General features: G+C 50.7%; 1 protein-coding gene across 5 annotated transcripts in view; it reads right to left on the bottom strand.

The window, feature by feature from the left end:
* The window catches only part of Acss1 (acyl-CoA synthetase short chain family member 1), a 47,066-nt gene that overhangs the window by 11,371 nt on the left and 22,837 nt on the right, over window positions 1-12,858 (bottom strand). For 4 of the 5 annotated variants that reach the window (XM_004874777.4, XM_004874776.4, XM_004874775.4 and 1 more), the window contains 3 exons: window positions 5,013-5,212; window positions 2,889-3,064; window positions 2,415-2,567 (listed from right to left, as the gene is read on the bottom strand). In XM_004874777.4, the coding sequence (XP_004874834.2) occupies window positions 2,415-2,567; window positions 2,889-3,064; window positions 5,013-5,212 (529 nt within the window). The remainder of the gene's footprint in view (window positions 1-2,414; window positions 2,568-2,888; window positions 3,065-5,012; window positions 5,213-12,858) is intronic. The other variant, XM_021252141.2, reaches the window with a different exon arrangement.

The following is a 12,858-nucleotide window of genomic DNA, read 5'->3' as shown; positions in this document are numbered from 1 at the left end:
CAGCAAGAACATATTCGTCCAAGGATGGGCACAACTGTCACCTGAGCTCAGGGTGGCCTGGCTGTGAGGACTGTCACTCCAACTTACAGCTGAGAACACAGGCATAGGCAGCTGTAGCAGCTGAACCAGCTACACCAGCCACAGCAGGGCAGAGCCCAGAGCACACGCTGTACCCAAACAATGCTGCTCTCACATGTCACTGAGCGGGTGGGTCACATGGCTGCCTGTAATCCGATGGGTATCCCAGGCTCCTCAAACCCCAAGCCTGAGTGTTGTGCCCAGCACAGAGCAGCCCCTCAGTACTAATAAGCAAAAAGATGCACACTTCCCTCTCCACAGCTATTCATGCTCAGTCTCATCCACAGGAGCCTGACGGTGCCTACTCCTGATCCCCTAAAAATCTCCAAGTATGGAAGAGAAATTCAAAAGATGCCATCCTGTCCCCACAGCCTCACATCTCTTGGTCATGTCAACAATGTCCTGGAAACACTCTGAACACACAAGGATGAAGTCTCAGCCTGCTTACAGCTCCCTGGTGTATATTTTATGTAAATAATGGAAACAGATCCAGTCTGCAACTCTCTTGGCATTCAGTCCCAGTGGCTACTTTCCAAGTGTCTTGTACAATCTGCCCATCTTTGCAGCATCCCACCACCAACTGGAGGAGGAGGTGGTCAGCTGAGAAAATCAGGGTTGAGAAAGCTCTGTGCTTTTTAGGGTTGTGACCTCTGTGAGGTCAGCCAGAAGTGAGTGGCAATGACGTCACCATGGGGCTCTGTGCTCAGCCTAATGCATGGTCTGCTCCGCAGTCCTGCAAGGCGTCTGTCTATCCTCTCACCATCAGTGTCCTCACTGCTGGCCCTGAAGTGTGTCTGTCTGTCTGCCTCTCCCTTGGGTGTCCTCCACGCTGTCCCTGTGTAGCATCCATCTGTCCACCTCACTGTCAGTATCCTCAGGGGTGGACTTCATGCTGTGCCCATGCAGATGCCAGGTGCCAGTCCCAGTATCTGCTTCCCCTTTCCCCATGAACCTTTTGTGTCCTGTCCCAGGGATCACCTCCCATGTGACCCACATAGGTCAATCAGCATTTCAGTCCCACTTTAACCACTGCCCACGGTGACCAAGTCAGAACTGGACCTGGGACCCCAATCCAGCCAGGACTCTGCTGGGACCACTAAGGCCCTCTCTGCTCTGGGTGAGCCCAGCTGAGGGATAGAAGCCTGATGAGGTACTTTGTCTGTATGGTGGAAGGTGGCCATGACAGGGACAGGGGCCACCAGCCAGGATGGCATCCGTGCCCCACCCACATGGCCTGGGCTTGCAGGCCACTTGAGCCTGTCAGTTCTTTTTGTTGCTGTCATCAGTAGGCACTGAGGTGGGCTGCAGCAGAATCCAACCCACAGATGGTACCTTGAAACTCAAGCCCACCTGGGAAGTACCAGGTAGTACCCAAGGTTGCCAAAGACGCCCCTTAAAACCAAAACCCCACAGGGCCAGGGATTTAGCTCAGTGGTGCCGTTGTCTGCTCACAAGTGTAAGGTCCCAAGTTCAATCCCTGATACCATAAAAACAAACAAACAAAAAACACAACCCCACACGTTTACATGAATGCTGATTTGCAGATGCATTTATTGGAATAAAAGCCAGGCTCTGTCATTTGCTTTTATATGCCAAGAAGGTTACCCTCTGTAATGTAATTTCTACACACTAAATGTAAGTTCATTTATAATGCTGTCTTTTTAAATTTTACTTTTAAAATGAGTAGGGGCTGGGCCTGGGATTTAGCTCAGTGGTTTCACCACCTGCTGCACAAGCACAAGGACCCAAGTTCGATCCCTGGTACCAAAAATAAAAATAAAAATAAAAAATAAAATGAGTAGGGGCTAGGGTCCACAAATCTTTTAGGGGTCTACAAAAATGTTTTCTTTTAAAAACAGAAGAAAAAAGTGAACCTTTAAGTGAGAATGTCTGAATTTTCATGAGCATCTGTATTTACCTTTATCTCATTCCAGTTTTTAGATTCTTTTCTCCCTCATGGGTGGGGTTCAAATACAGGGCCTCCCACACATGAGGCACACTCTTTACCACTAAGCCACATTCCCAGCTTCATAAATTTCTGTTGTTGAGGTTCTTTCATTTGCAATACAATCCTAAGATACAGTTTTCGATACTTTATGGCATGAGGAATGCATAAAGACAGAAATGAGGGCAGCAGCAGCCTGGGGGTCAGAGCAACCAGGGCCCTGTCCCAAGGTGCGACCAGAGGACCCAGACTCCTCTCACACACACAGTCCCACCCTGCTACCGCAATGTCACATTTCACTTGTCCCTGTTTGTGAACATGGCATACCACACATAAACACCATACACCAAGCACGAGCCCTGCACCCCACCCCCACCCCACCCCCGCCAACCTTGTGTGTCAGGGCAGCATACAGCAGGTAGCCCGCCTGGGTGTGCACCAGTCCCTTGGGTGTCCCCGTACTCCCTGAGGTGTACAGCATAAAGAGCATGTCCTCGCTGCCCATACTTTCTGGGATGCACACAGGGGCCTCCTGTGCCATCTCCTGAAGGGGAGAAGCACAGAGAAGACTTAGCCTGGCCTCTGTGAGCAACCCCTGCCCCAGAGTGCACCTCCCTGGTTTCCCAGGATCAACTACAGCAGACACAGAATAAAAAGATGGATCTGGGCTGGGGGTGCAGCACAGTGGTAGAGTATGTGCTCAGCAGGAATGAGGCCCTGGGTTCCATCTCAGTGCCAAAAAGGAAAAGGGGAGGCGGGTACTACAGGGGAGCTCAGACTGAGAGCCACAACTGAACAAGCCCCAGACCCAGTGCACCTGAAAAAACTCCTCCTCCCCAAACCACATAAAGCGGGGTAAACCCACCTGCTCAAGAGGGACATCAAGCTCCCCCATGGGGACCTTGTTTTCTGTCCTGTGCGCCACCAGGACGTGCTGGATGGTCGGGCAGTTCTTCACAGCTTCGTCCACTATTTTCTTCAGCTCTACCACGCGCCCACCCCGGAGTCCTTGGTTGAAGGTAATGACCACCTTGCACCTGGCTATCAGAGACAACAGTGACGCATCTGATCAGTCTCCTCCCCACTTCACCCTCACAGCCTGATTGTGGCCACACATCCAGGCTTGACAGTGTGCTGGACAGCATCCAACCAGAGTAGAAGAACCAGAGACACAACTCTGCACCGAGAGCATGGCACAGCATGCAAGGCCTGGCCCTTTGAGGGTGAGTGAGGAAGGGTCTGAGACAAGGCACAGAAGCACCACTCTCCTCAAGGGTTGGAGCACGAGTCTCCCACCTCCAGCTGTCTCTTCCTCCTGACACAAGCATCTCCAGGCAGGCCACCCACAGCAATTGTGGTGACAGAGATGCTCCAGAGGCAGAGACCAAGCCCCAAGGCGTTCCCTGAGCCAGGCCCTGTCCAGGCTGACTTTCAGCTCACCTGCTTTTAGCTCACAGTCTGCAGAAAACAGAAGAGAGATGCCACCAGGGTGGGTGCCCAGGAGCAGCCTACATGCCCTCACCTTGAGGGGAAGCTCTGGGCCACATCTGCTCTTCAGTGACCCAGCCAGAAGAAGCGAGGACCAGGGCTGTGGTGAGGGACCCAACCTTCCACACCCAAGAGAGGGCGAGGCCAGTGCAGGGAGTGAGGGCCACACACCCTGGGCCTGACACCCACAGGCAAAAGAATCACTCTCGGCCCTGTACCCACCCAGGAGGACCCAGAAGGACCAAGGCTGTGGCGGTTATTAGCCTCTGAGGAAGACTCAGGAGCAAACAACAGGTATAGAACAGCCCAGCTGGTTCTCACCCATAGCCACAGTCCCGGGGTCCTCTAGTCAGTCTGAACCGGGGGCCTCTTCCAGAGCCATGAGTGGAGGTGCTCCTCAAGCAGTGACTCTGGAGAGATGTAGTATGAACACCCAACTCCTCAGCCACACCTGTGTCAGCCCAATCCACGGGTGCTACACATAGTGGGGCTCCCTGTTGACAAGGCTCTGGCCTCATTTCTCACTGCCGGAGGTTCCCAGAACCAACCCTCAGAGGCACCGCCTTCCTGGGACCTTGTCTGAGTCTGTTCTCATCTTCCGTCTGAAAGTTCTTTCAAGCCACATGCTTACACTCTTTATCTCTCCTAAGTGCCTCAGAGACATCACAGCCTTGAGGCCACCAGAGGATTCTCCGTACAGGGTTTGCAGATAGATGAGCTGGCAGGAACATCCAGGAGTTAGAGATCCTCTAGAGATCCTCTAGGCCAGTGGTGGCGAACCTAGGGCATGCATGCTGCAGCAGGCTCTTTGTATCATTCAAAGCTCAAAAAATGAAACTTGCCATCACTGATCTAGACCCACCTAGAGGCAGCCACCCTTGCCTGGGGCACCAAGATACCCCTAAGGTCCCTAGCCACACATATTTTCCCTTCAGGGCACAACAGCCACCCACTAGGGAAGTTGACCAGTCTGGGCAGGATGTAGGCAAACTGCCCACTGGTCCCTTTCATAGCCAGCTGATGGGGCTGGACAGAGAAGCACGGGACACAGGCGGGAGCCATGGGACATTGTCTGGTTGGACTCAACTGTCCCTCCTGGTTTGGAGTGGGCCTCTGCATCTGCATGGATTCTCTTTGCCCCCACAACAAATCACCACAAACTCCATGGCTCCTGACATCTGCTTTTAGCTCACAGTCTGCCCATCAGACAGGCTTGATGGGCACTCTGCTTAGTCTCCTGGGCCAAAGGTGGGTGTCAGCAGCCTGAGCTCCTGTCTGGAGGCTCTGAGGGAGAATCTGCCTCCCAGCACTGCTGCAGCTGGCAGATCTCTGCTCACAGAAGACTCCCATATTTCTGTGCCTTTCCCTGGTATCACCTATCATTTGTCTTTGTGGCTTTTTATTAACATCTAACTGCACCTAATCTCCATCACGATGGTCAGTCTCCCAGGAACAAGGACCAGGGGACTCCTGTCCCCTCCTCCCCTGCCCCTGTACTCACCATCATTGATCCTCCTAGCCAAGGACTCTGCACTGAATCCAGCAAAGACAACTGTGTGGACAGCTCCAATTCTGGCACAGGCCAGCATTGCTGCCACAGCCACTGGGGACACTGGCATGTAAATGGCCACACGGTCCCCTCTCTGGACTCCATACCTCTTCAGCGTGTTGGCCAGGCGGCATGTGGTCTCCAGCAGCTCCCTGCAGCACAGGGGAGAGAAACAGGTGGAGTAAGAGAATGCACAAAGACAAGCATGTGCCCAACCTTGCAGAGGGACAGTGGGCTCTGAACGCTTGTGACACGGCAAGTTCTTTTCCAGAAAGAAATGGTTTTGACATTTGGCCAATCCCTGCCACCTTGCTAAGTGACAAGGCTGTCCTTGTGTCCACTTCTAGCAAGGCTTCTCAGAGATCACAAGAAGCTGCACACAGAACATGTTTCAGAGACTTGTGTAAACATGTGCCATGTGAGAATGCCAAGAAAGACTCTCTTAGGAAGGGAGGCCCAGCTTTCTGACTCAACACAGGCCAAGGGTGCCAAGCAACCCTCCTGCCAGTCTGGGACCCAGGCTCAGGTCCAGCAGATCCCAGCCTGGGACACACAGAGAGCTGGAGTCAGCAGGTCAGGCAGCCACCTGCCCAGCACCGTTCCTCTACATGTGCCCTCACACCGTGGCCATCACTAGGTTTGGCCAGCGAGTGGGAGCATAGCACCTCACTGGGCAGATGATTGGCTACACAGTGAACACGTGGTCCACCCCCACCTAATCACAGTCCATAATATTCAGCTCTGAGAAAAGCAGGCCCTGAGCACACTACCCCATCCCAGTGGAGCAGGAAGTGGAGACAAGAAGGTGGAAATGGAAGTGAGCTCACCATCCCTTTTCTTCTGTTCCCACACCACTTCTCATTGGGCTTGGTTGTGGGAATTGCGATAGCCAGGCATTTCCCCCTTTTTGCTTTACGTGGTTTGATTTTAATTGTTTCCAATAAAGAGAACATAGGATGATAAGGATTAAAATGATTAAAACGAATAATTGATAATTTGAAGTAGGAAGAAAAGGTCCAAAGGGGTAGGGGAAGTGGGAGGGGAAGAGGAAAGGAAAAAATGGAAATAAAGTCTTTGTAAATAGGGAAGGGTGGAGGGGGTGAAGGGAGGGCAGGGAATGGGGAAAAAATAAGAACAAAGATACATCATGTACAGGTACAAGAACCCAATGATAAATGTAAACGTACTGTATACCTAAAATGTACCAATAAAAGAATTTAAGGAAAAAAAAAAAAAGAGCGAGAACATAGGATGGTTGAGAGGAAACCCAGGCCCCTTTCTCTGGGCCCAACAGCATCGAGCTCCAGGAGGCCCTGCCAAGCAAGAGGCCTTGGTTCAAAGGGATGCCCAGGCCTAGGACAAAGGCGAAGCTCAACCAGAGCCGGCCGCCCCCCGCCCTTCCAGGAGATCAAGCAGAATAAAAATGAACAGTTCCCATTGCAACAGAGACCTCAGGGAGCCTTTGTTTCTTCCCAAAGCCACTCTGCAAAGGAGCCCAGCCAAGAACCAGCTCCCAGGTCCACCCCGTAGCTTGCCAGTGCCTCTGGAGGGATTTCATCTTTTCTCCCTAAAGCTTTCAGAAAGAGGACAAAGACACCATTCACCACCCACCCCTTGCCTAAGTTTCCTCAAAAGAACACCCCTGACAAACCCCCAAAACCAGAATCCAGGGTCCAAAAACACTCCTACTTCTGAGAAAAAAAGGCCCCTACAAAACTAAAGAGCTATGTCAGTAACACAAAGGAACTAGGGGCATTGGGAAGCTCCATTCTCACAGCTCTTAGGGCTTAGGCCTCTGTGCAGGGCTGGGGAGACGGAGCTGAGTGTCCTCTACCCAATGGTACGGAAATTCAGTCTTTATTCTGCAGACCTAAGGCATGGCTGGGGTAGCTTTCTATATGGCTGCCCTGGCCTCTCAGCTGTCATGTTATTGTAAGATAAAGAGTAAGCACTCTACTTGGTACAACTGTTTCAAGCATTGATAAGAAGCAAGATCCACCCAGGACGCACCCTGACGAATATTCAGTAAGTATTCTCTTTCCCAACAAGTAGAAACTCCCATCAGCATTTGTGTGAAATCATTTTCTGAAATGACAAAAACCAGCTAACTCACTTTGGTGAATTCCTAAGATGCTAAAAACCCTATATCAGGCACCATATGAGCACTGGCATTAAAGAAATGAGAGGGGTAGCATCCCCCAGAAACACAGCTGACTGAGGAAGTGGCGATACGTGTGCAAGGGTGTGTATGGAGACATGTGTGCAAAGGTTGTGTGGAGATGGGTGCAAAGGTGTGCGTGAAGATACATGTGCAGGGGGTGCATGAAGACACGTGTATAAGAGTGTGCATGGCATTCAGCCTCTCAGCTGGAAGGTGCTGTCACCAGGGCAGCAGGGAGAGCTTTCAAGACTGGGCCAGAGAGGAATGAGTGGTGTCCCTGCAGAAACAGAAGTCACCCAGCCACTGAGCTGAGCAACTGGACCACATCCAGCCTGAGGGAGGCTCTAGAGAACAGGTAGGGCTGACCACATGCTCCCTGAGGGACAGAGGCCTCTGCACACAGGCAGGTGCTAGAGCAGGGTCTGGTGAGGCCTCAACACAGGCTTGGTCCTCAGGAGCTCGCTGAGTCTGGTAGGTTCCACCATCTTGTTGCTATGTCCAAAGAACAGGCTTCTGACAAAGAATTTGATCCAGATAACTTTCTGAGCTGATCCACTTCCTACTCATTTTGCCATGGCCACAAATCCTGAGGTTGAAGGGAATCCTTGAAGGTCAGAAGTTGCAGCCTCTCTGGGGTTCTGGAACCCCAACCCACAGCAGTCCAGTTTCACCCTGCCAGAGGTCACTTCCCAGGGCTGCTTGTCACATTAATAGGGAGACATTCCACCTGAAATTGGATCAAGATTCTAGCTGTTCAACTTCTACTCCTTAGTCTTGGCTTAGCCCTTTAAAGCTGCACAGAATAAATCTGCCATTCAATGACAGCCCTTCAAATTCCCAAATATTCCCACCTTCATCCTCTTCAAAGACTTTCCTTTCCCAGGTTCTCTCATCTGCCTTTCACAGTTCTCTCCTGACACCCCTATATTACCAATAAACATTCACATCCCCATGTTGTCTGCCCAAAGCACAGTATGGCGACCCTTCATCTCTTTCATCTGTATTTGATCATGTAAATGAAATATTATTATTATTATTTTCTGTATTAAGGATTGAACTCAGGGCTTCATGCATGCTAAGCACATGCTCTACCACTGAACTACACACCATCCCAGAGCATATTGATTTTTTTAATATCTGACACAGGTAGCTCAAATTTAACCCAAAGTCACTAACTGGCACCCCCTCACCCTCTAATGTGCTCTTAAACCAGGGCCACTCATACTATAGTCGTGGAAGTTTTAATTACTTCAGTTTATTAATACATGTGTTGTAGTGCACAGTGTCTACATTCCTTGTGGGAAGCTGCTACACTACATTCCACATCGCAATTCTTTTTTCATCCCTTGTCCCTTCCCTCCCCTGCTTCATTTCTTGATCCCTTCCAGCTGTGAGTGATCCAGCTCCTTACTTCCTACAATCAACTTTTTACGTTGCTCTTTATTTTTACTCTGGGTTTCTCATATAAGAGAAACAATGTGATATTTAAGCTTATGTGATTTATTACAGTTAGCATTATGCTCTCAAGTGCATACATTGTGGAAGCTTGTTTTTCTTTATTCTTTTCCTTTCTTTCCAGTACCAGGGATTGAACTCAGGACTTTGCACTTGCAAGGCAGGCGCAGCATCACTGAGCTAAATCCCCTGGAGACAGGGTAGAAGTGTCCTTTCAAGTGCTGCATCTGAGACTGTGAAGTGGAGCCCTCCATGTCAGCACATGGGCTGAGCACAGAAGCGACTACGCCTGTGAAGCACTCAGTGTTGTCACTGGTGCAGAAAGATGCAGGAGGAACAGGCTCTAGTCACCCTGTGGGGCTCACATTGTTTCACGCTCACCTGCTGTGTGCATTTGCTCAACAAATATTTATTGAGCATCTTTTATGAGCTGGGCTGAGTTCTAGGTGCTAGGAAGAAGGCAATAAATGAAGCTCGAATTTCTTTCCCAGCAGACCTTGTACTTCAGCCGGACAGGAGAGTCGGCTATTGTTTACTTTGTGAGTACTGACAGCCAGAGTAATTGTAGGAAGTGAACAAATCATGCAGGTGTTTATGCAATTTATTTGTTTTTTTGTGGTGCTGGAGATTGATCCTAGGGCCTCATGCATCCAAGGCAAGCATTTGCCACTGAGCTACATCTCCTCATAATTTATTTCCTAAACACACGAAAAACAATTTATCTTACTTCCCTAGGCTGGCATCAGGAAATATCTAGAAGGGAAAGATACTTTAAAACACTCACCATGAAGAACCAGTTTTGACTGGAAGATAAATAAATGCCAGCGTATTTCTTCCTCTCTCTTCTCTAACTAAACTGCTTCCTGTTTTGAGTTAATCTTAGATTCTGAAGGGGGTGGGGTAGTCTGAGTTCGGGCAGGTATCATTTTGGTTGCAGATACTTGTGCAGTCACTTATCTTTAGCACTGAACAAAGGCTGTTCCTAGTTGATGTGGAGCTGTCTACAGAAGCTCTGCTTCCTTCCCCCAGGGGCCAGTCAGCAATGTTACTGGTTTTAGACACCAGGAGCACAAAGCCAGATGTGTGTATTTGCGAACATCATTTGCATATGTCCACACAGAAACCTGAGGCCTGAATACTCTATATTCCAAATAACCTTACATATTCTGCTCCGTACCTGAACAAGTGTTATAGTTCTTAAAAGTCTTTGTTTTACTGAGATGATTTCTCAGAAAGCTGCACATTGCTGCACCTTGGGAAGTGCACTGGGGAGCAAGACAATAAAGAGGAAGCCAGTGTTTCCTGCAGCTGTGGCAGAAAGCTCTCCTCGCTGGGGGCTGCATTATCTGTGTGTGTGTGTGTGTGTGTGTGTGTGTGTGTGTGTGTGTGTGTGGCCTGCCCATGCTCTCCTACTGAGCTGCGTCCCCGGCCCTGCATCATCATTTGATACAGAAGCAGCAATATGTTGGTCTGCAGAAGTCTTTGAGAAGCCACACCTGCTCCATGCCCAGCAGCAAGCACTGGTGGCAGGACCTGGTCTGAGAAGGGTGTAGAGTCACCCATGGTTGGAGATGCTGCCAATCTGGGGCTCCAAGCACTCAGCCAGCCCGTGGTTCTGGGATGAGAGGACTTCTGCACCACCCACCCATCACCTGCCTCATGCCACCCACCTTCTCCACCCACCCTGCCTTCTGGTGAGCTCAGGGATCCTTCTCTCCAGGCCAGTCCCAGCCATGCACCCCCACCCCAATTTCCACTTTCTCCCCAGACTGGCAGCAGTGATAGCTATGGGGCAAGCACCTGAGCCCAGAGCTGGCTTCACAGAACCATCTGACCACATAACAGCCCATGGCTCAGAGTTTGTAGGCCCCTGTCCAGACGAGAAATCCGAAACTCAGAAAGCTTCAGCCTCTTTCTCCAGGCTGTTCAGTTGGATGAGTTTAGCAGGTCCAAACCCAGCCTTGGTCCAAACCTAGCTCGTCCCAAAGTCTCGGATCAGAACAACTTCATGGTTCTACCATGTGCCAGTGGTGTTTCATTTATGGACCACATTGCCCTGGGTTAGCTTACTTTTTAAATATAAATTTATTTTAACATTGAATGGGTCTGAGGATGCAACTCAAGTGATGCACACAGCCCTGGGTTCCATCCCAGCACCAAAAAGTAAAAAATATAAGTAAACCAGAACCAAAGGCTCTGAACTTGAGGCTGACTCTTGTTCCAATAGTAACTAACAAGAGAAGTGCTGAAAGCCGCTGGCTTGTGGGGTTAGACTGAGCCCTTCTTGTCACCAGACTGCAGGAGGGGGTGGGTGCAGGAGCCCAGGTACACCCAGGTCACAGCCCACATCCTAGGTCTGCCTCCAGCCCAGCAGTCAGTGGAATGGAAGGCACCAGTGAGGCTCGAGCAAACCTCAGCTTTCATTAACGCCTGGCTTCCTCTTGGACCTCAGCCCTTGGCCCTGACCCGAATCTTGTCTCCGGAAGAGAAGTTCTTTTCCCTCCCAGTCACACAGCACAGCTCACATCACAGGGAACCAGGTGCCAACTCATTAAGAACCACAGGCTCCTGCAGCCTTTGGCCCAGGGGTACAGTGGACACCAAGCCTGGAGCCCAGCTGGAACACAGCTGGACCTGGCAGCACACTCACCATAGCAGGAGGGACTTGTTTACCTCTCAGACCACACAAGAGATTCCCTGCCCTGGTGGGACTGGGAAAAGTATGTTGGTTTTAACTTTCTAAAATCATTCACTTTTCTCTGTGACTGAAGAAAAAAAAAAGCCCCAGGGTGTTTCAGGCCTCTGTCCAGTCACATGACCCATCCAGCTGCTCCGGGATAGCAAAAGCAAAACAGAACACTGAAGTCACAGAAAGCTCCAGGCTGGGCACAGGCTGCTTATCCTAGTTCTAGGCTTCCCTGTGAACCCAGACAGGGAAGGCTGCTCCAGGGTCACCACAGGGCACCAGAGCCTGGGGCAGCACCCGACCATGTAACAGGACAGGAGGCAGGGCCCACTTCATGCTGAGAAATGTTCACCAAGCAGCCTTCTCTGGAGGAAAGCCCTGGTGTGGCACTTGACAACAAAAATATTTCCACCATGCCCACCCCAGGGGCACAGGACCGAGGTCCACTTTGCTCTGAGGAGCACTCTCAATGCATCCAGCCTGAGAGCCTAGAGAACCAGCAAAGTTGCCCTCACCACCCCAGGGGAGCCTCCTGTTCTGCAAGCACCACACCTGGCCCTTATGGCTGCCCTTGAAGGTCACATGAATTAACCATTGCTCTGTAACTACAGTGCTTGTTACTCATCTCATTCCTTCTACTTAATTATTCACTTATTAATTAGTAATTCCCAACAAAAACTTGAATAGTAAATTTGGGAAGAAGGGGAAGAGCAAAGGCACAGCTCTTTGCTCCCATCCATGTCCCCTCCTTTCCCAGGCCACAGGACCCTGCAGCCCATCTGCTGGAAGGCCCCACTGAGGACACTGTAGTCCACAGCACACATGGGCCCTTGGCAACTCCATCAAAGCACCCCTATTTGCACCATGGAAAATGTGCCCCAAAACTCACACAAAGCATATGACTGGCACCAAGTATGGTGGCCCCTGCTGGTAGTCCCAGCTACTTAGGAAGCTGAAGCAGGAGGATCACTTCAGCCCAGGAGCTGGAGGCCAGCCTGGGCACCACAGCAATACCTATCTCAAAAACAGAACAAAACAAAAACAGGAGACTGATAAAACAGACAACTTAGTTGCAAAGCCCAGAAAATTAATAGGCTTATACTGTCCAATAGGACTGTCAATTTGGAAAATGGCCAACTCTACACCCCAAAAATCCCATCCTAGAGTCAGCAAGCTCCAGAACCTATGAGTCACAGCGGCCTTGGGTGCTGAGATGACTGAAGGCCTTTGCACATAGGAATGGCTCCAAGCCCATTTTCTCACAATGTGGTAGGGTGAGGGTGGCCAGAGACTGGGGACGGGAGAGACACTGAGGGACTTCCAGGGGACTGGGCGTGGGGCAGAGCCCCACGGTCCAACTCCACCTTCCCTCGGGCCACGCTGGGAACACTGTGTCCCCCCTATGTAGGAGGACAGGGAGGAGGCAAGGGCAGGGGACAGAGAGGCAGCCTGGGGAGGGGATGGGAGATGGGTCAGGCTAAACCCTCCTGTGGAGG

Source organism: Heterocephalus glaber, unplaced genomic scaffold, assembly GCF_053883595.1.
Source record: "Heterocephalus glaber isolate CG9 unplaced genomic scaffold, H.glaber_assembly_v1.0 deba00001532, whole genome shotgun sequence".
Lineage (NCBI taxonomy): Eukaryota > Metazoa > Chordata > Mammalia > Rodentia > Bathyergidae > Heterocephalus > Heterocephalus glaber.
The sequence above is the reverse complement of the archived record's forward strand: the minus strand, read 5'-3'. Positions and strand labels throughout refer to the sequence as shown.